The following is a 27,424-nucleotide window of genomic DNA, read 5'->3' as shown; positions in this document are numbered from 1 at the left end:
ATTTGTTCCCCTGACTGGCAAAAGAAGAAAACAATCATGGTGTTTTTCACCATGTTGTCATGTCACTAATCTTTCTTCTTCACTCCAACATCACCTTTAACATGTTTTTGCCTTTAATTGTAAGGATCAGTTGGTGTAGCAACATGGACGCCACCACTGTTGCTGTTTGTGCTGGATTTGGAACCAGTAATAATGAATCTTTATATAACGTCCTCTGACTCTCTCTTCCCTTTCCTCAATGATGAGCTCATGTGTGCACATTTTTACTCTCTTTTAGTCAACAACAGCAACTGCATGATATAATATTTATCTATCTATACCAGAGGTGAGAGCACATTTCCTTAATTGCAGAGCTCAACTACAGGTCTGAGGTACTTTATGTACTTTTCCTTTTTATGTTTCCTTCTACTGGTCTACATTTCAGAGACACTTATTATACATTTCAATCCACTAAATGTGTCTGGCAGCTGAAGCTAGTTACTTTGCAGACTTTAAAAAAAACATATAATGTGTATATAAAACATGACATATTGTTATACAGTAAACTGGTCTACCTAGCCTAATACCCTACACCTCAATTAGCTACAACATTAGAAATGAAAACATAACACATCCTGATGGCCACTTTCAAAATTATGAATGCTTGTAATGGAGTACCTTTAAGTTGTGACATTATGATATTGTTAGCTTTACTAAAATGATCTCCATACTGCTGTCACAACAGCAATATTTACAGTAATGACAGGTTATTAATTTTACTGTAAATGCTAAATTCTTTTCTTGGCTCACTACTTTTGTCTTAAATGTGCTCAAAATGATAAAATCAATAATTAAAGTATTCAAGCTGCAGTCAAAGCACCAGAAATAAATACTTATATAAAAAGAATAATAATAATTATAAATAATTATAATAGAAAATACTTACCAAAGACGCATTAAAACACTTTTCCTGTAGAAATATAGTGACTGAAGTAAATAGCAATCCATTCCACATACAGTAGACTGTCCAATTAGACAAACACTGACTCAGAACTGACCAAGTCCACTGCCACAAAAAGTTATCATTACGAATTGTAGTAATGTCAATAAAAAATGAAATACTTTCATTTTTTATTGACAAATTTAAGTCATTTTAGAATAAAGTAACAGGGATGGAGTCTGTTTTATTAAAGCAACTTTCAATGGTGTTTCACTGTAGGTTTGTCTTTTATTGTCTGGTAGAAGGTGGACATAAATAAATGAATATGCATAAGACAGTGACTACACAATGAAGGATTATGATATGGTAAAGCAGTACAAAGACGACTTTAAAACTATCTTCATCATCACGTAATTAAGCCGGCCATTCGGACACACATACAGTATTCTTCCAATATTACACATAGCTTATTATACTCACTTGAAAGTTCATTTGTATCACTTGCTTTAGGAAAGAAACAAAAAAACACTATACATACAAAAACAATCTTTAAAAACAAGCAAATATAATGTTACCTGTCAAAAATGAACATTGATTTTATTAATGAATGACTGTAACTATATGTCAGTGTCCCTGCATCACTCACTACAGTGCTCACAGACAGCGTATACTGAAACACTAAGCCAGCCAAAGAGGTAGCAGTAACAATAAAATAGTCTTAATTTAAAAACAAAAATACATTATGATAGCTTTTATTTTTTAGACTATTTCACATATGATAGTTAATAATGTTTGGGCAAATAGTTTTTGAATAAGGACCTGCAATTTTGGTGGTACTTTTGTTCTTGACGTGATTTAGCTGTCAGCCATTTAAAGCTCCTATCACTTGCTTGACACTGAGACACCGTTTTCTTTTTAGTGCAGATTCTACGAGGCCATCTAGCAAAACATTTTTTTTTAATATGTCTTGTTTTGTTTTCTGAAAATGTGCTCTGCCACATTCGTTATTTTTAAATTGCATTGTAAAAGTATTGCTTACTATTTTCACCACTTCTCATTCAATAACTTTGACATTTTCTCATTCTTTCTTACTTCTCTTTGCTGCTTTTATCTTGATTGCCCTCATCATCATCCTCCCCTTTCTCTCCATCTGCCGTGGCACCTTTGCAACTGGCTGATTTTTTCTCCTCCAAGTCTAGCTCCGATTCGCTTTCCACTTCATCATCTTCTCCACTGACCTCTCCATTCACCTTTCTCTCCTCTTCTCCTGACTCTCTGGTAGCTCTGTCTTTTGTTTTGCTCACATCGTCTTCCTGGTTACTGTTGCTACTCCTACTTCTGCCGTTATTGTTCTCTTTTGTCTCGTTATATGACTGAGTCTTCCACGGGTCATTGCTGTTTTCTGGCTTTTTCTGTTCCTCCCCCGTGTCTACATCATTAACTTGGTCCTTACTGCTTTTCTCCCCCTCTCCACTGTCTTCATCTTGCTTTTCTTCTTCTATGTTTTTGTCTTTCTCATCCTTTTCACCCTCAGAAGATGTATGGCTTCCATTCTCTTCCTCTTTCCCATCTTGAGTCTTATCACTGTTGCCACGGCTGGACCCCTGCTCCTCACTCTTAACCTCCTCCTTGCTCTCCTCCTTGACCTCCTCCTTCACTTCTTCTTCTACCTCCTCCTGCTTCTCCTCAGATCCTGCTGTTGCCTCTCCCTCTTTAGCATCATTTTCCTTGTCACTTTCCTTCTTCTCTTCCCCTCCCTCTTTGTGACCACTTGAATCCTGGTTTTCTTTCTGTTCTTCATTGTTAGCGGAAGTGTCTTCTTCTGTGGTATTTTCAGCAGCAGCCATCTCCTTCTCTGCTGGCTTTTCACCATTCACCTCTGCTGCTTTTGTATTATCATCTGCAGGTTTCTGTAATGCAATAAAACCACAGAAAAAAAAATCATAGATCTAAATATTTTAACAGGCATTCAGTTTAATTGGATTGTTTACAGCAATTCTCCCTGTGATCTACACTTTCCTGAAAGAGAGTGACAGGGCTATTGAGTCGCAAATCAAGTGGAGCCAAAGCATTGTGTTTTTCTTTCAAAACCCTTTTTACGGCATCTTAATGAATGTGAACAAAGTAGTGGAGAAACATTAGGTATTTAAGCTTCCTGTGTCCCATGGTATATTAAACAATAGGTATTAATTAAGATGTAATGTACTGAGCAATTAAATAATAGCTATTGCATAATTATCTAATTTAGTTAGGAAAAACAAATAAACCAATTCTTCACATACTGCATGGGCGATAATAATATGAATTCTTTGTCTTAAAACATTAATAGAGAGAAACAGATGTTTTAGCTTGTCACCATATAAACTTATACATTTGCTAAACTAGATCAGACTCAGTTACTGTTATCATTCTCCAGGTATCACGAGAGCAAGAATGACACGCAAAGAACCAAAGATGAACCAAATCCAAAACATTATGTCGTGCCTGTATTTGCCCTGATTACATCCAGCAGACTTCACGTCTACATGTCTTTTCAAAAATGTCATTGTGTGTCCCTTTATTAGCCTACGATGTACACTATGTTTACCTCTTCGGCCAGCTGATCTTGATGGGTTTTGTCCTCAGTTTTTCCATCATCAGCCTTGGACTCCAGGTCATCTGGAAATAGAGAAAAAGCAGAGGTATATTAAAAAACGATCATAGCAAGTAAGTAAAAAAAAAAAAAAAAAGGTGAGTGTTTCTCTTGAAAGTAAAGAAACTGATTTAAAGCATGTTTCAGTGTGATATTAAGGCATATAGAAATCCATGTGTTTCATCCTAATGTGTGATATTGGGTCCTGAATAGGCTTGTTAGCGGCAATAGCAGACAAAGGTCAGTGATGGGTGTCATTCTGATGTAAATTCTTCACAATTTATTCTATCTCGCAGTGGCTTAAACAGACTTCACCAGGCAAAATCAGACAAAACAGAGGCAGGGAGGTTATAAAATGATATGACCTGCATTCAAGACACGAAAAATATGACATATTGTTTTGAAAAAGCCCAACAACACCAAGTGAAGCAGAATATAAAGTAACTCTGCACATTATAGCACTGTGTATGACTTTAACGTAAAACAGTCTCAAATAGGCCATCTGCTGGTTAATTCAGATTCATTTAATGCCACTCTTGTGACAGTAGAGCCTCATACCATCAGCTTGTTTTTCGTTCTCTAATGTAATTTGACACGTTTTTTTTTCTTTATGTGCTGACTGCTTGTCAAGACACTGAACCCTGAATTCCTCAGCCAGAGCCCATTACATCATTTCAGAAATCCATAAAAAAAAACCTCCTATAAATAAGGGGGCTTTTATTCATCCTCCAGTAAGTGACTTGTTGAAGTAATACCTATTTTATACCACATCCATGTTTTCAGGCTTGAATAAACATGGCACACGAGTGACACCTGGTGGTGAAGAAGAAAAACACCCCAAGACTATTTCATGGCAAGTAAACAACTTCCCCAGACAATGGAAATGTGTCAGAGAGAGCCAGAAAACATTTTACATGAGGTTCAAGATCACGAGGAGATTCAGAATACAAATGCCACATTGCTATCACCACTATCATTATTATCACCACTGCAGGAACTATCTTCATAATCACCACAGGTATATTAAGGTAGATGTTGTTCTGCCTCAGTTATTTGGTTTAAGGTAATACTGTGCAAATCGACTCATAAACAAACAGAAACATAATCTAGTCCCGCAGAGACACTGTTTTCAGTTACAGTAGATACTCAAAATTGACTTGAAGGGAAAAATATGCAGCACATTTTCTTTTCGACTTTGGAGAAATTACTGGTTCCATCTGCTGGGGCTTTTTATATTTCCTAATTTTTAACAGAGATTCAAACTGCAGTCAAGATTATTCTACCCAAGACATAATGCATACGGCAGACTGCAGAAAGCAGTTATTAAAGCAGACTGGAAAAAATGGGGGAAAAAAACAAATAAAAACAACAAAAAACTGCCATAATAATAGTCTGCAAGAGTACAAGAGCATATCTCGCATAGTCCCCCAGAGGAAACACCTGTCATCATGCACTGAATAACTGCACACTGACACTGTGGATCTCTGTGTTTAAATGAAGACATCATAGCGCAACTCAGCACACTCATTTCTACTGAAGCAATCAGTTCAGCACAGCAGGTTTGTTGGACTGCAAAATGAATACAGTTTTTTTTTTTTTTTTTTTTTTTTTTTTTAGTTTTCATGTGAGCATGTGCATCAAAAGCCTCGGAGTAATTAACCCAAAACATTGTAAGAGGAATACAACTATACGCTCTGATAAACAACATAATTACACAGTCGTTTTGAAACACTGGATGAGACTGAAATTTCCAATCAGAAATAAGCGTTAAAAGAGCGGGGGGAAAAAAATACAGAACAGTGTAATTAATGTCTTTAATATTAGTTTCCCTTTCTACACATCCCAGTTAAAGAAGAAAAATGACTCGCGTAGAGATTAGAAGAGTTTATGGAGACATTTAATGCATTTCAAATGCAAAACTGATTGAAGTTTAGCTATGGTGGGAGATGAAACGTTATGGTAATAATAACGGACCTCTTTAAGAATATTTTATGGAAATCGGCCGCATTCATTAACAGTGAGGGCCAAACGATTGAGTGTAAGCAGTAAGCAGCGGATTGAGCCGCTATGACTCTAAACATCTTAACGTGATTTGAGGATGAGGCACGGGCTCATGAAAATGCTAAATCAAATTAAGCACAACATTTAGAATCTCCCCTTCTTGCTCTTCATTAAATCCAATAGATTTGGGTACTGGCATTGCAAATGGCCAGACTGTTTTGTATATGTGTGTAAGTGACTGTAAATGTGAATGTGTCTGTCTATTTTTTTTTTTTCTTCCATAATCAGGCAAAAACAAGCACATTGCTCCTTTTTGCTTATAAACTACTGGCGTGCAGACAGAGCGCACCCACATTTCAGAAGTGATGCTACATCTCATCCATCAGTGTGAGGTAAAACAGGGATGCAACTGTAAGTGGGTATAATTACTCATATAAATGGCTCGCGCTGCCATTCTTATGAAAGGTAAAGTTATAAATGACTGTTGTTCCAAAGAAATGCAATAAAACACAACTGAAGATGAAGTGATAGCAGGTAGTAAACGACAATAACCTCCCACTGCTCAACAAGCAAACTCCAGCACTCTCTTCACAAATATTCTGCCTCATTGCTGCAGGATTTTACTTTAAGGGGGCTGGTTTGTAAAACAAAAAAAAAACCCACTTTTGTGATCTCTGTCTCTACACCTCTGCTACATACAGTTCAGTAACACTGTGCAAGCATGGCTTTGATCTGTGTTTCCATTTGATGCGCTCATCCAAATCTAGTAACCCCAACACACTGGGGGTACCCAGGGTGCAGTTTACACCAGGTAACATGATGTAAATACTATCCCATGAAATATGTATGGATTATACTAATCAACTTAATTAATAAAAGAACAATGTGTATCACAGCAGAAACTGCCCCCTGTTACTCCCTGTACTCTGGTGAACCTGAACTACATTGTCAACAACATTTATGTAAGCAAACAGTTGCATCTCCTCGTTTCTTCTACTGAATGTCAATAAGTTGTAGCAATAAGTCTAAACTCAGCAGGGAGTTGGGCAATAAACCAACGTTTGAATAGAGCTTTTTCTTTTGTTGGATAATAACAACAATCTACATACATATTTTGTACATGAAAAACATTTATTCTAATGAGGAATGAGAATGCTGAGCATTACATCAGTGTTTTCTTCAGGCCTCCACTGAGAGTTGTAGTGGACGGCTATGTCTAGCAGAGACTTGCAGGGTCTAATATCATGTTTAAAAGCTTTTCCACCCCTTCAGGAAGCATCTCTGAGTAAAACCCATACAGTGCAATCACTTTCTTGACTCTAGAGGAAATCTGTAGCAGACTAGGGCATTAATACATTTTTTCATTGCAAATGGAACCACGCAGAGGTTTATTGAGGATGTATGTTGCTTTTAACAGCTGTGAGGTCACTCTGCTGGAGAAGCCTGCTGTTTTGTGCAAATAATGTATTCCAGCTTCTCTGGAAGCTTTTATGTAGTTTTTCTAAAATTAGAATGATGTACTCGGTGCCGTGACACTTCTGAGAAAACATATTTAACTGAATTAAGCTTTTTCTAGTTTTGAGACACTACTAGAAAATCATATCAATGAGGGTTTTCAACTCGGAAAGAGTTCTGAAAACCTCAAAAAACGATGGAAAACAACTGGGGTGGAAAAATCATCTGGAAAATATCTGCATCCAGCACTGACTGTGCAAACTCCTATTGAGCACCTAAAATCCACAATAGGAGAATCACAGCAGGTTGTTTTGCCAATTTCATCCTTCAAATGAAAGGAATGCTGAACAAAATCAAGCCACTACCACCACAACTTAATGGAATACATATTTTTTTATTGCACCCTTTTTGTTGCTGATATAAACCTCTCAGGCATTATCAGCTCTGCCAGGCTGACATCTGCCTTACAAGCATACTGGCAGGATGTTTACTTGGAAATGCTTTGGATGCCGTAGTCAGTAATACTTCTGTGTATGTTTTTTGGGGGTGTTATTGGCTGCAGGAGAGCACAATCTTTATTCTCTCTCGGGCACTTCTAAAAAATCAATCCCTAAATAGCGGAGGTTGTAGTCCTAAATAACTACAAATCACCGTCTTAACACGCAGTGCATTCATGCTTATAAACCAAAGCATGTAAAAATCGTTGACATGCCCTCCATAAGCCAATTCTACTTTCAGCAGATTAGCTCTGCAGTGTTAAATAAACACCCTAGCCTTGACGTACTGCTTAATGTACCTAAATCACTCCACACAACATCATCATACAGTATATTGCTTATTTACACCCTGCTGATTTAACCCACTCAGCACACGGCTGAGTTATGGTTGGGTGTACAACAACAAGGGTAGTAACTCTGACTGGTAATTACGAAATGTTGCCACTCAGCAAGTGCGCTCCAGTCACTGACCAGGGTCCTGTTAAAACATTTAATGACAGTATGGTTGGCCACCATGAGAGAGGCCCAGTTGTTGTATTGAGTTTAAAGGGATGTGACACACAGAAAAACAACCCAGCGGCTTAGCATAAAATCTGACGACTCGACATGGTGTTTCTCTCTCCCTCATGCATATACACAATATATTTCTGTGTAATTTATAGGTTTATACAGCAAAATAGCATACAGTGAAGGTATTAAGCACTGTTAACACTGTTGCCGCACAGTAAGAAGGTTCCAGGTTTGAATCCGACATGCTGGCAGGTTTGTGGTTTGAACCTTGAACCTTTCTGTGTGGAGTCTGCATGTTCTCCCCGTGCTTGTGTGGGTTCTCTCCTGGTTCTCCGACTTCCTCCCAAAGCCCAGAGACATACAGGTTAGGTTAATTGGTGACTTTAAATTACCAGTAGGTGTGAGTGTGAGCGTGAATGGTTGTCTGTCTCTGTGTGTCAGCCCTGTGTCAGTCCAGGCTGTACCCTGCCTCTTGTCAGCTTAAAATTAGCTGGGATTGGCTCCAGCCCCTCCCGTGACCCTTAAGGAGAAGCGGTATAGACGATGAATGGATGGATGGATGGATGGATGGCTAGATGAAGGTATTAAGAAATCATTAGATTTAGGGTTAGGGTGATTTTCCCTGTAAACACACCCTGACTCAGTGTTTAACATCAACTTCGAACTCTGCTGCTTTGACCATTCTTCTTCAGATCTGTGTCCTCTGAGCCCCCTAGCTTTATGGAGGTGCGATGCTAAACTGCTAGAGTGTCCCTTTAAAAACTAAATTAATGGGCCTGGTAAAAACTGTAGTCAGGGCAAAAATATCATAAGTATGATTTAACTAAAATCAGATACACAGGCATTATACAGGGAGGATATTTAAGGTATAATATCCACTAGAAAATTGATTTTAGTACTTCAAATGTATAGCATCCTTTACATTAAGATTTGTTTTCAAGATGCATCTGAATAAAGAGATGCCATACATTATCTCTGGAATGAACTTTTTCAGCAGTGTAGAAAATGCCTCTTATCTACAATAGTGTGCAACGCTGTGCTTGGAGAGCTTTGACATTAAATCACCTTAACAATGACAGGCAGAGTAATATTCAGAAAGGTCATGGCTTCAGTTAAACATTTCAATAATTTATTCAGTTTGTTCTCTCTCACTTTTCTCACAGTTACCTGAAACCTTATACCACCCAGTGTCTTCATGGCAAGATTGGATTCTAAATGAATCTTTCCAATCGGTGTAATATGAATAGATATTAAAATGGGATTTTTCTGTTTTAACACAAAAATACACCTGAATGCACTAAAATAAAGATATCTTATATGTAAATATTGTAAAGTCTTACTAACCAATAATATTTGTACCCTTCATGATGGTTGGATTGATTATGGAATGAACAAATGATATGCGTCACAACAATTACGTCTAAAATCCAATTTCCGTTCACTTAAACAGAGCCCTCTGTGAACAAGAAATAGTTACTATTCTCATCTATCATGTAACATCTGCATTCTGCTGATCTGATTTATAGTTTTTGTGATGTGTTTTCATGCAATCTTTGCACCCTAAACTGCATTACTGGACTTAAACTGTTAGACGACAGAAATGTACAACATTTGAAAATGTATGTAAGACCTCATTGTAACTGACAGTGATGCATTTTGCTCTGTCGACGCAGCCATTTCAGATGCCCTTCTAAGCCTGCAACTCCAACACATGATGTAAACTTTAGATCTCCACAAATGTCAGATATTTACTTTTGCCATTTAGGTTGAATGTCAAAGCTGTTTCAGTGTCTCAGGCTGATGCAAACCCTGTAGATGCTGATGTTCCTTTCACAACTACTCCAGATGTGTGTCTACAAACTCAAACTGAAAAAAAAAAAAAAAACTAAAACGCATAAACCATGCTAGATTAGAAGTGACAGAAATTAAGAAAATTTATGTCACACGTTACCGCAACCCTATACTTTACATGTCACAGCTGGCACTGTTGTATGTCACGGCTGAAACACTTGTTAACAGATAAATGTGGCAGATTAGTACAGCTACCCTGCTCTTTAATCCAGTAATCCTGCATCAAAGGGTCATGAAGAACCTTTTTCTGCTGTAGTGAAAAGGGAGAGATGAAAGGAGAAGAAGAATGAAAGAGGGATTGGGAAGGACGACCGTGTTGTCTGAAAAGTGACATACGAGCGCGTGCGCAGAGGCGCAGGCACCACACACATGAATACTTTTAACACAGTGCTCGCAAACTACACTTTCTAAGAACTTGGCAAGGGAAAAAAAAGAAGTTCCTTTAAATGTTGCCATCTCTCATCCTTTGCTGCTTAGCCTCTTTTTTGACACAGGCACACGGTTTAAGACACACAGCCTCTTTGTGTACATGTCTCCTGCCTCCCAATGCTGTTTTGAACCCTATTTCGCTCTGACAGGAATTATAGATACATATGCTAACAGGGCTAATTCCCCAAGGCAGCATCACATTTTATGACACCAGAGGCAGAAGGTTGGATGGCTTGTGCATGTGCAAAAGCACGCGTAAACACACAGACATGCTCACACGGGCAGCAGTCTTCATTTCTCTCACATTCAACTCGCAAATAATACCAAAAATGTTTCCACTGTGACTTTCTCACATTGGTTTTTCTGAAAAATACCTCAAAGTAAAACTTCCCTGACTTCAAATCAAACTCCCTTCAAGGAAAGTAATAGGAATGGACATAATGTGGATCCATTCTGTAACTTAAATTGAATTGGCTCCAGCTACATTCAAAGATGGAGTGTAGTGCATGAAAAGAAGGCAGCCGAACATAAGGTTTTGCATAAATTGGATGTCCTTGACGTTTCAATGCTAGTGATGGCACAGTTACCTGTGTTATTTGGAACTCACCGTCTCCAGACTCGTAGACGTGAAACAAAAGGCACAATGAGCCTTGCTGAGATACTGAAACGACACAATTGGGATATAAACCTGCTTTGTAGGTTTGTGCGTGTGAAAGAGTGTGGGAGGAAGATCTGGAGTGTGTATGTGTGTGTGTATGTGTGTGTGTGTGTGTGTGTGTGTGTGTGTGTGTGTGTGTGTGTGTGTGTGTGTGTGTGTGTGTGTGTGTGTGTGTGTGTTTAAAGCAGATCTCGTGTATCAGCACTGTAGTCAAATTCTTACCATTATCTGAAGGGGTGCCATTTGTATATTTTGACAGATACCAATCATGTTTACAACTCACCTGACAAGGAAACACACATAATTTTGCAAATCAAGAAGGCCACAATAGTGCAATCGCTCATTAATGCATGCACACAGGCATATAAAATGCATGTAAGGGTCCAGTTAATCAGTAAGTGCACTTCTCTTTCTTCTCCTTCCCCCTCCATTCTGCTTTCCTTCTCTCTTTGCCTTTCCTCTCCCTCCTCTTGTCCGTACCTTTCTGTCTGTCCTTCCTTCTTGAAGTACAAGGCACTTTTGTTGATTTTCAGAGCAGCAATTTGGCCCCAGCAAGGGGTAGAGGCAAGTAAAATTCTGCTTTGATGACTCTAAATGGAGAGATTATCCAAATGAAAGGCAATTATCCAAACCCCACCCAGCCCTCTACCCTTCAATATCTCTGGGCCTTTTTTAACCACCCAGTGTTCATGCTCCACCATCAGCCTATTCATCACATCCACTACTTGATTCCACCTGTATTCTGTCTACATTTTTTTATTTCCTCATAATGTTCTCCTCCCTTCATCATCCGAACCTTTTATACCCCTCTCTTTCATCTTCCCCTCTCTTTACTTCCTATGTCCTCTCCCCTGTGGAAACACCCCCTTTCCTCTGTCTCCTCTCTTTTAATTTTTTTCCCTTTTCTCTTCTCTTCTCAAAACCGCCATTAACCGAACTGCCCATGAAGGCCCTTTAACAAACAGACCACCGATAAACATCTCAGTTCTATTTTGAGGTTAGCAACAACTGTTAATTGGTTATACACAACCTGAATATGAAATCATTTTTTAAAGCAAAAGCTTACATGGCCAAACTGGACTGATGATCTACCCTCCATATAGTGTTACTCTGCCGGGTGAAGTGTACAACAGGCAATGTGTCTGGCTGGTTAAGTCTTTTCAGCCAAACGTCTTTGTTATAGTGAGTTCAAATTCATTCCATGACCTTTGCTGCATGACTTGTCACACTGCCCCCCCCTCCTCTTGTCTTTGCTGTCACTCACCACTGTGTTCACTCTAATGAAGCAGAAAAGTCAGAAGCTTTACAACACACCAGACAGAAACTGCTGGAGTTATCCTCAGTCTGGCTCCCAGCAGCTGATAGACAGTGAATAATGGGGACTGGCATACAAACACACACACACACACAGTGACACACACAAAAACTCACCTCCCTGTCACAACAGAGTCAGCCCAGAACAGAGGGAGAATCTCAAGTTACAGGGTCACTATCTCATTTGTCCCCCCTCCCCTCCCCCCCCATCATTTGCTTGTTTGCCTCGATGCCTTTCAGTCTGTGCATCTCTCAGTCTCTTTCTCCTCCCTCCCTCTCTCACAAATACATTTATAATGATATAATGAGATGACACCTTTATAATAATCTTTTGTTTTCATTCCAACGTTCCAGCACACCAGAGATCTGAAGTATGGGTTTCATGCTGTGTTCTTTCCACAACCTCTGCCAGTCAGACAACTTTTTGGCCGTGTTCCTCTTTGGCACCAGAATGGGATGTGTTTACCTCATAACCAGCTAGGGCAGGATTTCCCAAAGGGAAAATAACACCAAAACCCCCTCCCAGCTGCTGTGAATTACTAAACAAAGGTGATATGAACACTGTGTTCCCATTGACTGGACAAACATGACCACCACACTAATTGGTGCAGAACTCGTTTGTTTTTGCAGCTATGATGTCGGCTCTTGTTTGCTTTTGAGCAGCTATGCACAAATAATAAATAAACATCCTTTGCTTTGGGAGAAAAGATGAATAAAACTTGGGGGATTTTGGGACACTTCAACTGACTCAACCGTCCACAAAGTCTGGTCAGCACCACGGACAGAGACTCGCTCTAACTTCCATACAGAGACTGCATCACATACACTATATCCAGCTACTAAGCTAAACAAATAAGGAAAATGTTGTAATATTATATAACATTATATATTGTCTTGTAAACATGACAGCATTTGAAAAAGACTTTATAGGTCAAACAGTGAAGGGTGCATAAGAATGTGATACGCCGTCTAAGCCATTCAAACGATCTTGTCTAACGCCTGATCTTGTTTTCCGAGCTGTCTGTCTGTTAATTCAATCTTTGGTCAATGTCACCCAAGGGGACCAATAATGCAACATGGTTTTCTTTGCCTGTAATGCGACATGCCACACAATCTGATGCACGGAGGATTTTGAGGGTGACATTACAGGTTTCAAATGCACATGGTCACAGACAAAGACACACGCACACTCATTCCTCATCCCTCTCTTTTGATGCAAAATGCCAGCTCCCCTGAACCACAGACACAATTCTCCACGCTCCTTTGGGCTTCTGCTGTCAACTCTCCTGCCAGCCGAGGAAACAGGCAACATCTATCATGAGCCACAAGATGACGTAATGTGGTTCATACCACAGCAGACGTTACAATAAGGTCAGAAGCAGTCTGCAGAAAATCAGAGTCCCTTTTTCAGTAAAATCAAAAAAAGAATGCTTTCAATTCCCTCTCAGACTGACATATATGTAAGGCATTTAGGATTCATGAAAAACAGCAGTTAATGTCCGACAGCGGCAAAACATCCTAATGTTCAAAGGAGTGTCAGCTGCCAATGAGCACAAAAGTAAAAATACTGGCTGGAGATGTAGAGTTTCTGACTGACATTATAGCATAATGATAATGAGCCCAGACGATGACGTAATGTGTTTCTTGTAATAGTAGTTAATGTCATCATCCTAGACCCACTTTCAATAATTCTTGCCATATTTTTTGTAGGGCAACAGTGCCACTGTGTGGGCATTTAAGAATGTAGCAGGTTACATAAGATTTCATGCATTACATCATATATCTGTGCATAGTATGACCTGAACTGTATACAAGCCCTCTTTGTGCCACGTGTCATGATGATCATCTATGGAAGAAGGCGATTCAGGCTTCTGAATCAATTGAAAAATATGAGAACTGGGAAATCCTGATTTCTGACTCTGAGTATGGTGCCGTTAGGGTCCAAAATATTCCATTCTTATCCATATTGTTCAATCTGTTTCAGCATTACCATTGTCAGAGATGCCGAGGGTCATGCTTTGTCCGCTCCTCTTCTTCCTGAGAGAGATGAGTCTGGCCTGAGAGATCTCTCTGACGATGGAGGACAGGTGTTCCTTGGTGTTGCCATTGTGGCTGGGAGGAGAGGCCTTGGACTCTCCATCTCCACTATTACTGCATCGGACCATCGACTTACTCTGCAGGAAAAAGAGGTCTAGTTCAGTTGATGAGAAACTTGTTGGAAACAACCTTTCCAGCATTTAAGGTGTATATAGCATAGTAACATAAACAAAATGGACAAAATATTCTCTCTAAATTCTCTGCTTCAGTTTATGTAAAGTTCCTGACCTGGCATTTGACTTGAATATTTACCAATACTGTAAGAAACTGAAAATGCTTTGCTAATAATGTCAAAGCGGGTTGGTAAATATAATGTGAGGAAGCTATGGATATATGGAATTTCTTATTTCTTATTTAAAAAATGCACATGCAGTTCTTACATTTCCATTTTGCTTTGAGAATCTGTAGATAGGTGGTAGAGAGTAAGCTTTCATTCTGTGCATGAAACAGACAAAGACAGAATATTTTTTGACATAAATACAGAGTATGAAGTTTTTTTCCTTACATCACTGATTCATGACCACTAGCCTATGAAATTAGACATGCAATGGCTCAAAACAGCCCAAAAAGAACTAAAAATCAACTGAAAGTGAAAAATTTGAGGTTTAAACTGTACTGGTTTGATATTTGGTTAATCAGTAATGTTCAAATCTAACACATACCTAATATAATATGAAGAAGCCCGTTAAATAGTGAAATATCTTTGTGTGTGCATGTGGAATGATAAACGGTTTCTGTCTGATTTTCATTTCTATGGTGTAAAAAATATTCAAAGATTGTAGTAAGGAAGACATTTTTCTTTAACTAATGTGCAGCGAATGATCAATTCTTAAAATAATATTTGGAGTAAGGGATGTAGGTTTCAGGAGATATGACAGCAGATAATAGCCCTGGAGGAGTAATTAGTTTCCACACTGGAACACATACAGCACAAACACAAACTCAGCGGTCTCCAAGAACAATCTCTGGTAGCCACAGCACTCCATTTTTACATTTTTTCATGCTCAATAGAATTTAATTGTTTAAGGAATTTAGTGAGTATAAATGAGGACATAAGAACAATGTGGCCCTCTGTTAGTTTCATGTAGGATCTATTCAATTTATGTGTCAGTTCGAGCAAAGTCAAGGTTTAAATGTCTTTATTATAGGACATAATATGGACAGATATGAGTGCTAGGGGACAAAACAAATCTAATGATTTTCCAATGAATATGACCTTTCTGAATACATTCAAAGGAAACATTCAAAGATGTTGTGAAAAGGAGTTAAATGACATAAAATTGCAGATGTGACCGATAAAAGCTATTATTTTGAATCTTCTATCAAGCTGTCACTCTACAGATAATGTGTTACTCTGGTATGTTTCCTTTAGTGCAGCGCTTACCCATTGACCCTCCTTGTCCCTCTGGGTTTGGTGAAGAGTAGGTCACTATAGGGCAGCTTCTTAAACCTTTCTCTTCCCACAGCCACATAAAGCTGACCGCTCTCCAGCTGATTACCATCTGTCACTTGCTGCCCTTCATAAGTGTAGAGGCTAGAAAACAGTCACAAAGCCAAAGGTTTCCATCTCATGTTTGTACCAGTCAAGTTCATCCTCATATGGTCATTCATTAAGAAGGCTAAAATATTCTAAAGCACATATTGTTATCGCGTGTGAACATATTGTGTGTTTCTTTTCATAAACCACAAGAGCAAAGATATTCAAAAGCAAGTTAATATTAACAACGTGAAGCAGTTTGAAGAAAATCTGTTTTTTTTTTGTTTTTTTTTATCATTATGCAAATGTAGGCAGCAAGGTGTGAGGACATCTAATGAGATCATCTGCTATGAAGGAGGAACATGTGGTGCAAGTGTGAAACTTCTGTCATGTATCCTCTTTAGTTATTTTGTAAAAATGCAAAAATGTAGGGAACAAAATACAGTCCATATGTGAAGTGTGGGCATCTTTTTTTAAAGATGTACCTCCGAACACCTCCGAGAACTTTCAAACCCATCCTCTCTGTGATCATCTCCAGTATTTTGTCGAACTGGCCAAGGATCCTCTGGTGGACGAGCAGCCTCATGGCCGGGTTCAAGACATCGCCATTTGCCACCACGCTAAAGAAAATACTCACGGTTTTAAAGCAAACACTGGCAGAATACTGACACAGATGGATTTCCTTTGTCAAGTATCCAGTGATGAGTTCAGGAATCAGACTATTACATTATCAGCCTCGTGGATACACAGTTAAAATAGGGGCTTAGAGTTACTTACATATTATACATTATAGTCAAATGAGGGGATAAACAGAAATCTAGTTATGAGTGAATCAGAAAACTGGGTAGGTAAAGTCAAAACAGCTTCAGACTGAACTTACAATATTGTGCATGGCTCCTTGATGGGTTTCAGGAAACGAGCAGACACAATGATTCGATTCGGTGGCAGCGGTTTGACCTAGAAAAGAAAGAGTCAAATATGTCAGAAGAGTAAAGTGTCTCACAGGGTACATATGTAAAACACACAGCTGCTCAAAGATCATTGAAGAATATCTGGCACACAAATACATCTGATATGGGCAATGAAGTTGATATATATTTCGGTGTCTTGATAACAGGGAATTTATGACTACTTTGAAAGCTTGTCAGCAGATCTGTGTGTCCAGTTGGGATTTGGTTCCCAGTGGAGACCTCTGTAAACTTTAGGCACTCCAGTCAGACTCTGATATTCCACTGATATTCCGGCTGGTAAGAACAACACTTAAGCTAACTCCATCTCCTAAATATAGCCGCCATTGTCAGTGCAGTTAACGTACGGTGCATCCTCCAGAGCCGGAACTGCTTGGAGACTTAGAGCCATCAACAGTCGCAACAGTTTAATATGTTTTTCTTACAATGTTTTGCTGCGAAAAATTTCAGTAAACAGTACAAAAAAAAACAAGGTTGTGTGACATCAAAAGCTTTCACCCCTACAGGCAAAGACAAAGAGCTATTGTACACATTAAAAGAATCTGTCTCTCATCTCTGTGACAGCAAAAGAATGAGCCCTCTGTAATCCTTTGAGGTTGTGAGGCTGCAAAGAGTGAGCTCTGCAGGTCATGTCCCATAACACCTGGTAACCCACTGTGACTCTAAGACTAAGATTTTGATCCTGTGAGAGAGAGAGAGAGAGATAAGGGAGGAGGTATATTAAAAGTCTTCTGGGGTCTGTGAGTGTACCCTGGTAACAGAGCTGCAAAGGCCAGAAATAGAGTTTACTCCACAAAACAAGGTGCAGTAACAAGGCATAAGGCCGGGACACAACTGCACTTCCTTTTCAACTGTGGCCCTTTTATTTGTACGACAACCCACAGAGACTAATGTACACTACACAGGTAGTAACCGATGCAGGCCAGGAACAAACAGAAACAAGTAAGACGATGCCTGCATCGCTCTCTAGGGAGCTATTAGAATAGCTACATTTGTTTTTACATTGACAATCATTTTTTTCAGCATGGCATTATTGCACAATGGAAAAATGTCACCTCAGCTCATTTTAGTGTCCATGTACACAGTGGTAGTGCTAAGATTACACATATTTAATAAGCAAAATGATTAAACCTACTGTGGAGCTTTTAAAAGGAAGCCAACACCAAATACTATGCACCTTCAACGCATACACTTTACTACATGTCATGCCTGCTCAGTTGCAACTAGAGATTGAAGATATTAGATGCAGCTACATCAATAAGCAAAGTTAGTGCTTCATAAGGATTCATAAGGATTTTGTGTATAACTGGGTATGACATCATGACTGATGGAGGAAATCACTATGACCCATTTCCATCTCACTTAAACATTCTATTAGTATAGTAAAATCACTGCTTAGTGAAACAACTGCTTCCTCTCAAAGGAAGCGTCTGCAGAATTGGAGAAACTGGCCAACAGTAAGCTAGATTTTGACAGTATGCAACTGCCTGGCTTAAGGCTTTCCTCCGAAGACACTCCCCCAAAAAACATGAACACGCATTAGCTAAACACTGCTGGCCACAATGGTGATGTGAAGACACCCAGCAGCTGCCGCCGGCACCGCCATGGCTCCACAGCCGGGTCTCTCATCTGTTCTGTACATAACTGCTGACTGATGGCCTCTGTCGGCTTTTTCAATCTACCAAATGAACAACTTTGTTAAATGCCACAGTCATATAAACACAAGAACATGCTTTGTGCTGCTAGGTTAGCTCTGGGAGTGCCTGGCCTTGTGGAGTATACAGTGAGTGCAAAGGCAAAGCGCACACAACAAGGCAGGTGTGTAGTTACAACGTTGTTTCTTTGGTGTTGGTTGGTGTATTATAGGTGTGTCAGAGTCACAGACACATGATTTTTTTCTTTTTCTTTGTCGACCGTTCTATAGTCAAAATCAGCCATGTACAAAATGGTACACCCGAAGCTGGAACCTTCATACAATTAGTCCTTCCTATAATGCAAAATCAATAAGGACAGAAACAAACCTGCCAACTGTCCAGCCAGCTAAGAGTTCTCATCATTAATTGAAACAATCAGGCTAGTTAAGTGGAATAGTGAGGGGGAAGCAGGGTCCTTGTAAACCAAATTGGCTCTTTTTATGCTTGCCACATAATCACAGAGGCAACAACGAGCCCTTGAGGTTATCTGTGATGAATGAGCTTCTTGCTAGCGGGTGATAAGACAAAATCAAGAGCACAGAGAGCAGTTCCTGATTGTCTTTATATGATTAGCATGTTACAGTGGAGAGAGGCAGTGCATGCACAGCCAGTGATTCTGAGGCCACAAGACAAAGAAAAGAACAGGCTGCACTATTGAACTATATGAACATGAATAGAGTTAAAAACTTTTGGTACTAGGTGCTGGTACACGTGTGTGAAAATTAAAAAGTATTCTAGTATGAAAAGAAGTAGGCTAACTCTCATGTGGAAAGAGGACCTGCAGTTAACTTTCAAAATAGATGAGCCTGTGGGTCTAAGCCTGACTTTAAGCTGCTCTTGTTTTGGTGGTGACTTCACAGCTGGTGATTAAAGATGCATTGAAAGGAGGGATGGTTATGATCCATAAATCAATAATGCATGGCCACTGAGACAACAACAAAGTGATTCTTCACAGAGAACAATAGACAGGAATGCTGAACATTACACCTTGCTTAAATGATCTTTTCTAAAACCTTTACACCATTGGGTGTGAGCAGGAGTGCAGTGGAGATGTTCCCAAATCCTCATGTATCTTGCATTTAGTGGCAGTTTCAAATGTTGAAAAGTTAGTGTGAGTAAGAATAATGTAACTGAAACCCTGCCTTGGAACAGGTGAAGGGTTTCATTAATCTCTAAAACTAAATCTAAAATAATTAAATTTAATTGAATAAAACCAAGGCTATAAAACCCAGGTTTTCTTTCTCATGTGGCCACCAAACCTTAGCTGAGCTTACACATCTGAAAGTCAAGAAAAAACATAAATCTCGAACATGCTCAATATGTTTTTGTGTTTAGCAAAGACTTGGTAGTGGATTTCTCTCGTGCACATAGCTCACTGTTCAGATATTGATATATGAGTCCACACTGAGGCTACTAGTGTTTCTTACTGCAAAACTGAAGGACCAGGAAGGTGGAAATTGGAACCTGAGGATCGTTTCTGGCAAGGGCATGTGAGGATGCACCACACCCAGAGACTGTCTGGATGATTGACAAGATAATGTAAATCATGGCAACAGGGTGCATCTCTGCAGATTATGTTTATATGATGCCAAAAGATTGTACAGATTGGGAATCCCAGCTATCAGCAGCTCTACCTTCATGAAGTACACACAGTATTCCCATCGGGGATAAAGGGTTAAAGCATGCGCACAAATGAAGGACACTGCCATTTGCTGTTCTGCACCAAACAGGTAGAGCCACAACACTTCTTAAAGAATAAACAGAATGTCAAACTCAGACATTTTATTGCTTACTTGCTTGTTTAGCAGCACCGTTGACTTACCTGCATTGGAAGAGTCTGCATCATCCTCTTCCTTCTTGAGCCAATCTGTAGGTAACTATGGACAAAATATTACATGAATGAATCACACACAGAACTCTGAAACTCACAAACTAATGGAAATGTTCCTTTATTTTTATCAATTAGAGATGTGAATGTCCTCATACGTTCATTTATAGTAAGAGATATCAATAATCTTGGGTTTTCTTTGCTGTTAGCTGTGCTTCCGTAACACAGGTAAAAGTCATATCTACCTCTAAGAACTAGTCCTTTAAAGCATCTCTTGGATTAGATATCATTTTTCACACAGTTCATCAGGGTATTGAAGTAACTGTGTGACATGCATTGAGAGACACAACAGGACGATGACCATGGAGGGGTAATTGCATATTCACTTATGCAGACGAGGATATGTTCAGAATTCACTAACACTTTTAAATACCAATGTCCTGGAGCGTGGTGGCAGCACACCTCTCCACTCAACCGCTTCATCACTGCATTCTATGAACAACTCATTGCACAAATCTCATTATCTGCAGAATAAGTCCACTTATTTTTAGGCCAGGGCAGAGCACACTTCTCTGCAGTGCTGATCTAACCTGCATCACGCTGTGACTCAGCACTGGTCCAAAACTGTTGAGTCACATAAACTTTAAAACCATGACTCAGTCAACAGGTCATGCTGAATGACTAAATGTGTGAATGTAGACAATGGCTCATTCCCCACACTGACTGTGGGTGGATTAACTGAGATTTTAACTACTTATCACTGACAGCAATTGACCAGCATGTGTTCCTGCAAGCGTTAACATACTGCTAGATGGTTAACCTACAGTTATTTACGCACATGCATACATTCTTCAGGCTTAGTTACTGAGTCAAAAAACATTCCAAAGTAGTTGTTATTAGGTCAAAAGTTAGTTCAGTCTTACTCCAGCCTTTTGAATCTCTCCTTCCCAGCAGCGACATACTGCTCCCCGCTCTGCAGGCTGTCCAAGCAGTCCACCTTGTGGCCTCCTCTCGGCGTGTAGATGTTTCTCACCGCTCCAAAGGGGGCTTGTATCCCGCCGGTCACCTCTCGCAACAAAGTCTCAAAGTTGGACACCCTCTTGTGGTTTATAACAATCCGGCGCGCCTCGTAGTAAGGATCACCATTTCGGAACATGAAAATGTTCTTCACGACGGGCTGTGACAGAAAGTTTGGCTTCTCCGAGCTCATCGTTGTGCGTAAAAGCAGACTGGCGCGCGATGGAGAGAGAGATTTTTATTATAATAAACTTACAACAGTTTGATCCCAGTTGCGAGACAAAAGCTTAAATGGCATCATAATGACATTAGGGCTGGTCCATCCCGGCCAAATACGTAGGCTTGAGTGGAGCTGAACGAGGCACACAGATCTTTCAGAGGCTCAGAAGGTTTTGGGGAGGCGAAAGGCGTGCAGGGCACAAGGCTTCTCACAGGTTAGAGAGAAAGTTACTGAAAACAAATATGAAAACATGCATGAAAGAGTTGATGCTTCCCGGCGTTATAAGTGACAACTATCCGTTAAGTTTTGCAGAATCTCAATCCGCTACAGAGGAGCAGGTGCAGAGTTATCCGCTTCGTGTGCACCGCTACGCAGCAGGTGACAGAGCAAGCCAAATGGGTCTCTGTAGTTTCCCCACGTTGTAGCGTGGGTATCATGGGAGCTCATCTGTTGGGATGTATCTATGGAAACACGCTGCTGTTCTCTCACCGATTACCAGGGACCTCACACAGCCGTAACCAACAGGTAGTCAATCATTAACTGGCTAGAAAAAATAGATTGATTTCATAAAATGCACACTGTCACCTTACAGTAAACATGACCAAAGACGCACGGAGAGCTCTGTGAGCAGAGAAAACTAAATTGTGACCCAATTTGTAAGACTTAGACGGTCTAAAACTCTCCAACAGCCACGCGAGACAGTTAATTAGGCATCAAGAGACCAATTGGAAACCTGGAAGTGGGACAAAAAACATGTTTGTTTTGTGCACTATAATTGTGTTGCACAACAACAGGGCGACATGTACTCAGTGTCCTTTTTCACATTATTCTCAAGTGGCACGTTTCCCGTTGCAGCAAACTAAAAGTCAGAGGCATTATATAAATACTAATTAATAATTATATTTGACATTATGATATTATATTCATATTATAATCAACATTATTTATCATATATATTATCTATTACTTATTAGGTATCAATAGCTTACAAAAGCAGAATTTCTGTTAATTAAATCTTAATGTTTGTCTGCATTATGCTAGAGGACTAATCATGTCTAAAGCCTCCTCTTACTTCTTTCCCTCCTCCTTCACCTTATTGTCATCATGACCTCTTTCATCATCAGCAGCAATCAGCAGCAGGAATTACTGCTCCACTGGGGCCTGTTGGGTGGGGGTGGAAATAAAGTCAGTCAGGGCCAAAAGATGAATTCAATTGAATTTATGATATGACTACATCTACTCATCTATGGTAGAGCAACTAAGGTAGATCTAGTCATATATATGACTTACGATAATTATTCAGCTGTGGCTTTTTGTACAGTACAGCAGCAACAGAGCAGCTTTATACACAGCTGCAGCCCTTACTTACTTTATTATATAGTCCAACTATTTACTTCTGTAGGTGTGAGTCTCTCTTGAACCCACATGATGGTGCTATAGTACATAGTGCGCAACAATTACAAAATTGTTCAGCAGGAAAGGAACCGCAGACAAATATGTTTCTGTTTATAATAAGCTATAAATATAATTTACTATGTAAATATATTTACATAGTGACTGTACACTCAGATATCATAAGATGTACAACAGCGAACAGGCACTTACCCTGATAATAACAGTGCTTTTAGAAGGAACCACCTCAAAGTGACACACCCAGAAGAAGTTACTAGATAGAGGACCAGCAGGAATGTATTACTGGATTTACAATAGGCCATTTTCATTGCATTTTTCATCTTTTTGGTGGGAGTGATAGAAGACACAGGGAGGCAGAGGTTGACATGTGTTGACCTGATCATACCATTTAAACTTATGTTGGTTTAGGAATTATCAATTATCTTATAAGTTAACTTATAAGTTGAAATCGTGTAATTGTAATTCAAACTACAGACAAAGGCTTTAAGATTGCATTGGAATACTGTTTAGGTCAAACGTCCTTTTTAAGAATAAGTATATGTGAAAATGTTTTGTGTTGAATTCTAGAATGGCTCTTTGTTGATTAGTATTTCACTGGAGGCTGATTATTAAGTTATGACATTTTATGCTTGGCACAGGGCTTTTCAGTATAAATCAAACCTTTATTTTTACCCAGTGGCTTGACAAACATTCCCTATCCATGGCTCCTTTAGCAAAGATAAGCCAAAGATGTTTTCCTTTTTTTGACTGCAGCATCTGAAGTGTATCTCATGAACTCGTTGTCTGTTTTAATGCGTGATGAGGACTGATGTGATGACTGGCAAACTCATTCCAAATAGTGTAATGTGTAGTGCAGGTATTTAGTCAGCAGAGGGCAGTCTACAACAAAAAAAAAAGCCACACACTAAATTAAGACACACACACACACACACACACACACATTCGAGAAAGACCTTTGCTGCAGGGAACAAGTCATTGAGTGCAAATCCACTGCAATATGTTTGCCTTTGTTGAGGAGGTATTTGTATGAAAGGCATGAAAAGTCAGACTTTGACTTTGACCAAAACTGGTGCAAGTAAACTTGCTGCCTTCACTGTTACTCACAGTGTGAGGGGCTTTATCATATACTTCTGTGAATCTTAAAATGTAGGGTGTTTTTCTGAATGTTGTTGTTCTAGAAAATTCCAAATATAGCATAAGGCTATTCAGATCAAATGTAGTTTGATGATGTGATTACATTTTAGAGCTCTCTTGCTGGCCCCTCTATTTCTCCAAATGACATGTCTATCCACCCCAACAGTATCTAGAAATCAAGTTTGTAAGTTCATAGCATTTTCAAGAGCAAATGACACAATCTGCTTCACAATAACAGACAAAAAGCCAATAAAAGATAACAGACAAGACATGGAGACACAAAGAAATGTGCTAAAAATCTAAAATGTTGGCCCACTTGTGTAAGCGATCAGGGGAAGTCTTGCTAAGGCTGGTGAAAAGGATGCTGCAATAGTCAAGACGTGGTGAAACAAATGCTGGTGTATGTTTTGCTGAACATAAAGTATTACAACATTTTGTGGCTTCTTATAATGTTATATTGTCTGCATAGTGATGATAGCTGATGTGTTTGAAATGACTCATTACCTGTCCGAGGGGAAGCACGTACGATGCCAGCAGAATTGAACAGCACCTTGGGGAAAACAAAGAGACTGAGTTTCAGTTGATGAGGTATTAACAGTAAATGACAAAAAATCCTGTCCAAAAGGTAAGAGGAGAACCACACCAAGGCTGATGCAGTGACACCCACCCAGTGCCTGAGCCTCTCATCCAAGATGTAGTGGTCCACAGCATCAACACGGTATCAGCGAGATCCAATGGTGCCAACACAAAGCATTCTCTTGCATCACCGAGAGATCATTTGAGACTTACATGCATTGGGTGACAGGATTTGCCAAGGCAAGGTTCACCAGAAGTGATAAGTGCTATTTCCAATGACTCCTCCCATCCAGAACAATCTCAGCTTCACCTGGACTCCGGCCTTTCTCCCTCGCCTCCCCACGGTGCTGGAGGAAAGTGGTGGTGGACGCCAGTGCCAGGATTTGGAACACTGTCATCCGTCACAGACATTCTGATGTTTAGATGTTTGGATCCACATGGCATACACCCAAGCAGCAAGTCCATTGTTAATGAACAGAAGAACGCACAGGACAGGTAGGAAAAGATGAGACAGTCAGTGGCAGATTTTATTCTCATCTAATCTGTCAGTTTTTGAGACATATTTCAGTTAAAGCCACCGGCTGGTTGTTGACACAATGTTAACGATATATTGCAGTGCACCTTTGAATATGAAAATCCTTTTTCCTTCCACCTCACCTTGTGTATATCCTTTCAGTTTCAACATCAGTGGCAAGACATGAAATTATACATAATTGCTGTTGTTTATTGGATGTGATAATGGCACCTTCTAAACCCTATCCTCGCATGGCTCCAATTGCATTGCAATTGTCCTTGCTTGAAAACATTCAGAACACACGCACAGCTAACATCTGTCAGAGCCCTCACCACCGTCAATACTAAGAAGGAAGGTGGCGCACCAACAACTGCACACATTTAGATTCATTAAGGACCCCTTTCTATAGCATATGAAATTTAAGAATGATAGATAGTTGATTGATGGTGTGAGTGACGCCAACAAGTTCACGGAAACATATTTGTTCTCTATGTACTTTAATGCTAATGTGCCATTTCTAGCTCATCTGATCTCTTCTATGAACACTGTGTGTGAACATGAGACACTTGTTGAGTGGGTGGCTACAGTGGATTACAGATGTAGTAGAGAATTATTACAAAATGATCATTTAGATTCAAAAACCCTTTCATTAAAAGGAACATTTAACTAAAAAAAAGAAATACAAATAAATATATTGTAGGCAGTAATAATTCCCTCTTCCTGGCTGCAGTCTGTTCCAGTATACTATGAACATATCAAGCCCCTGGTCACACAGGGATAAATGATACAAGGATTTTGTGCTCGGTCATGGATGAAATAGATTCAAATGACAAAGATGACACATTTTTTCCAGTATCTATTTCTAGCTTTTCTCTATTAAGGGTCCAGAGAATAACCCATAATGAGTAACAACTGAACAAGACCATAATTATTGGACACTACACCTACTTACAGGAAGTTAGATGGTCCTGCCCAATATAGATATGACTAGTTCCTTTTGCAAAAGGTCAATAGTGTAGAAACCCACTACCTACTTACTGAGAATGGTGCCCAGGCCACCTGCTGATTAGAACAGATGTCAATATATCCGGTATTTAAACACTAATCATCTCAAAGCGTTGTCTGCTGTGGATATCGGGTCCTCTATTGTCCTTGAGACAGTGTGCTTTGACTATCTGGTCACTGTAATGAGCACAGTAGATTCAGGGTCATGCTGACCAATCTTGAAAAAGCAATTAGAGGTTCTCTTCAGCACGTTAGGGCTGTTTTCCTACTTTGCTTTATCTATTTGGAGACAGGACATTATATGCATATCTATTTGGAAGCTAGATGGCTCATTTTAGAATTCAGAGCATAACACTATGATGGATCATTAGCCTTTATTCAATTTATGCAGCGCTAGTGTTAACAAGGAACCCTGACATTTTTTGCTATTAATGATGAACATTTTAAAGGTTCTTTGTACAATATCTCATCATGTCAGACCAAAACAAATGATCCTCCAGAGTGGAGCTTCATCTTCTGTTAAGGTTGCCATTACATATTTTTACATAGAAAATAGTTGTTCAGTACAACAAAGTTCTGAATGTTGAATAGAGAACCCTCAAGACTTGTATTTGTACAGCTTCTAAAAAAAACCTACTGGACTGAACAAGCAGTAACATGCATTTTACAACAAAGATTGTTAATAGTGTAAGTCAGTAATTGGGGAAAACAGTTTGTATGTGCAGACCAGATGCCATAATGACAAAAGTTGGCTTAATGACTCCACCACAGTTGCACTAGATAGGGATCAAAAGAAAAAAAAATTAGTGGCACAGAGAATTTTTATTTAATCACCAAACAAAACAAAAAAAAGAAAAAGGCAAAACAGGGAGGGACATTTTAAATGTAATAATTTAATTAATTATACATTATTTGACAGTACAAAACAAATTCATACAGTCAGAAACACCACAAGGCACAGTACAGCAGCACAGGCATACAATTTGGGACATAATCAAACCTTTAGTGTGTTACATGCACCACGAGGTGAAAACAAGTCATTGTCGACCACTTTGAAAATGTTTCATGGTTTCTGATCAAACAGAAATCTCATCAAGATCCTTAAGGCTAATATGTATCAACTTCACGGTAGATATAGATATAGATAATCTTGTTGGTTTTGTTATTCAATATCATACAGTACAATACGATACAAGCCCCTCTACATTATATTTA

General features: G+C 39.3%; 1 protein-coding gene across 1 annotated transcript; it reads right to left on the bottom strand.

The window, feature by feature from the left end:
• Positions 1 to 200: 200 nt before the first annotated feature.
• LOC139204812 (doublecortin domain-containing protein 2-like) lies at positions 201 to 21,540 on the bottom strand. The gene is made up of 10 exons (XM_070834819.1): positions 21,254 to 21,540; positions 20,325 to 20,379; positions 16,721 to 16,797; positions 16,326 to 16,460; positions 15,748 to 15,897; positions 14,744 to 14,798; positions 14,257 to 14,440; positions 3,507 to 3,577; positions 2,012 to 2,829; positions 201 to 234 (listed from the first exon to the last, which is right to left on the bottom strand). The coding sequence occupies exons 1-10, from the start codon at positions 21,538 to 21,540 to the stop codon at positions 201 to 203; spliced, it is 1,866 nt and encodes a 621-aa protein (XP_070690920.1).
• Between the last annotated feature and the right edge of the window lie 5,884 nt (positions 21,541 to 27,424).

The sequence above is a fragment of the Pempheris klunzingeri genome, chromosome 8, assembly GCF_042242105.1.
Source record: "Pempheris klunzingeri isolate RE-2024b chromosome 8, fPemKlu1.hap1, whole genome shotgun sequence".
Lineage (NCBI taxonomy): Eukaryota > Metazoa > Chordata > Actinopteri > Acropomatiformes > Pempheridae > Pempheris > Pempheris klunzingeri.
The sequence above is the reverse complement of the archived record's forward strand: the minus strand, read 5'-3'. Positions and strand labels throughout refer to the sequence as shown.

Coding starts and splice junctions, on each gene's coding strand:
- LOC139204812 (XM_070834819.1), bottom strand. CDS start 21,540: ATGAGCTCGGAGAAGCCAAACTTTCTGTCACAGCCCGTCGTGAAGAAC. Junction 14,799..15,747: donor GGGACAAGGAGGGTCAATGG/GTAAGCGCTGCA, acceptor TTTCATGCACAG/AATGAAAGCTTACTCTCTAC. Junction 2,830..3,506: donor AAGATCAGCTGGCCGAAGAG/GTAAACATAGTG, acceptor ATTGCATTACAG/AAACCTGCAGATGATAATAC.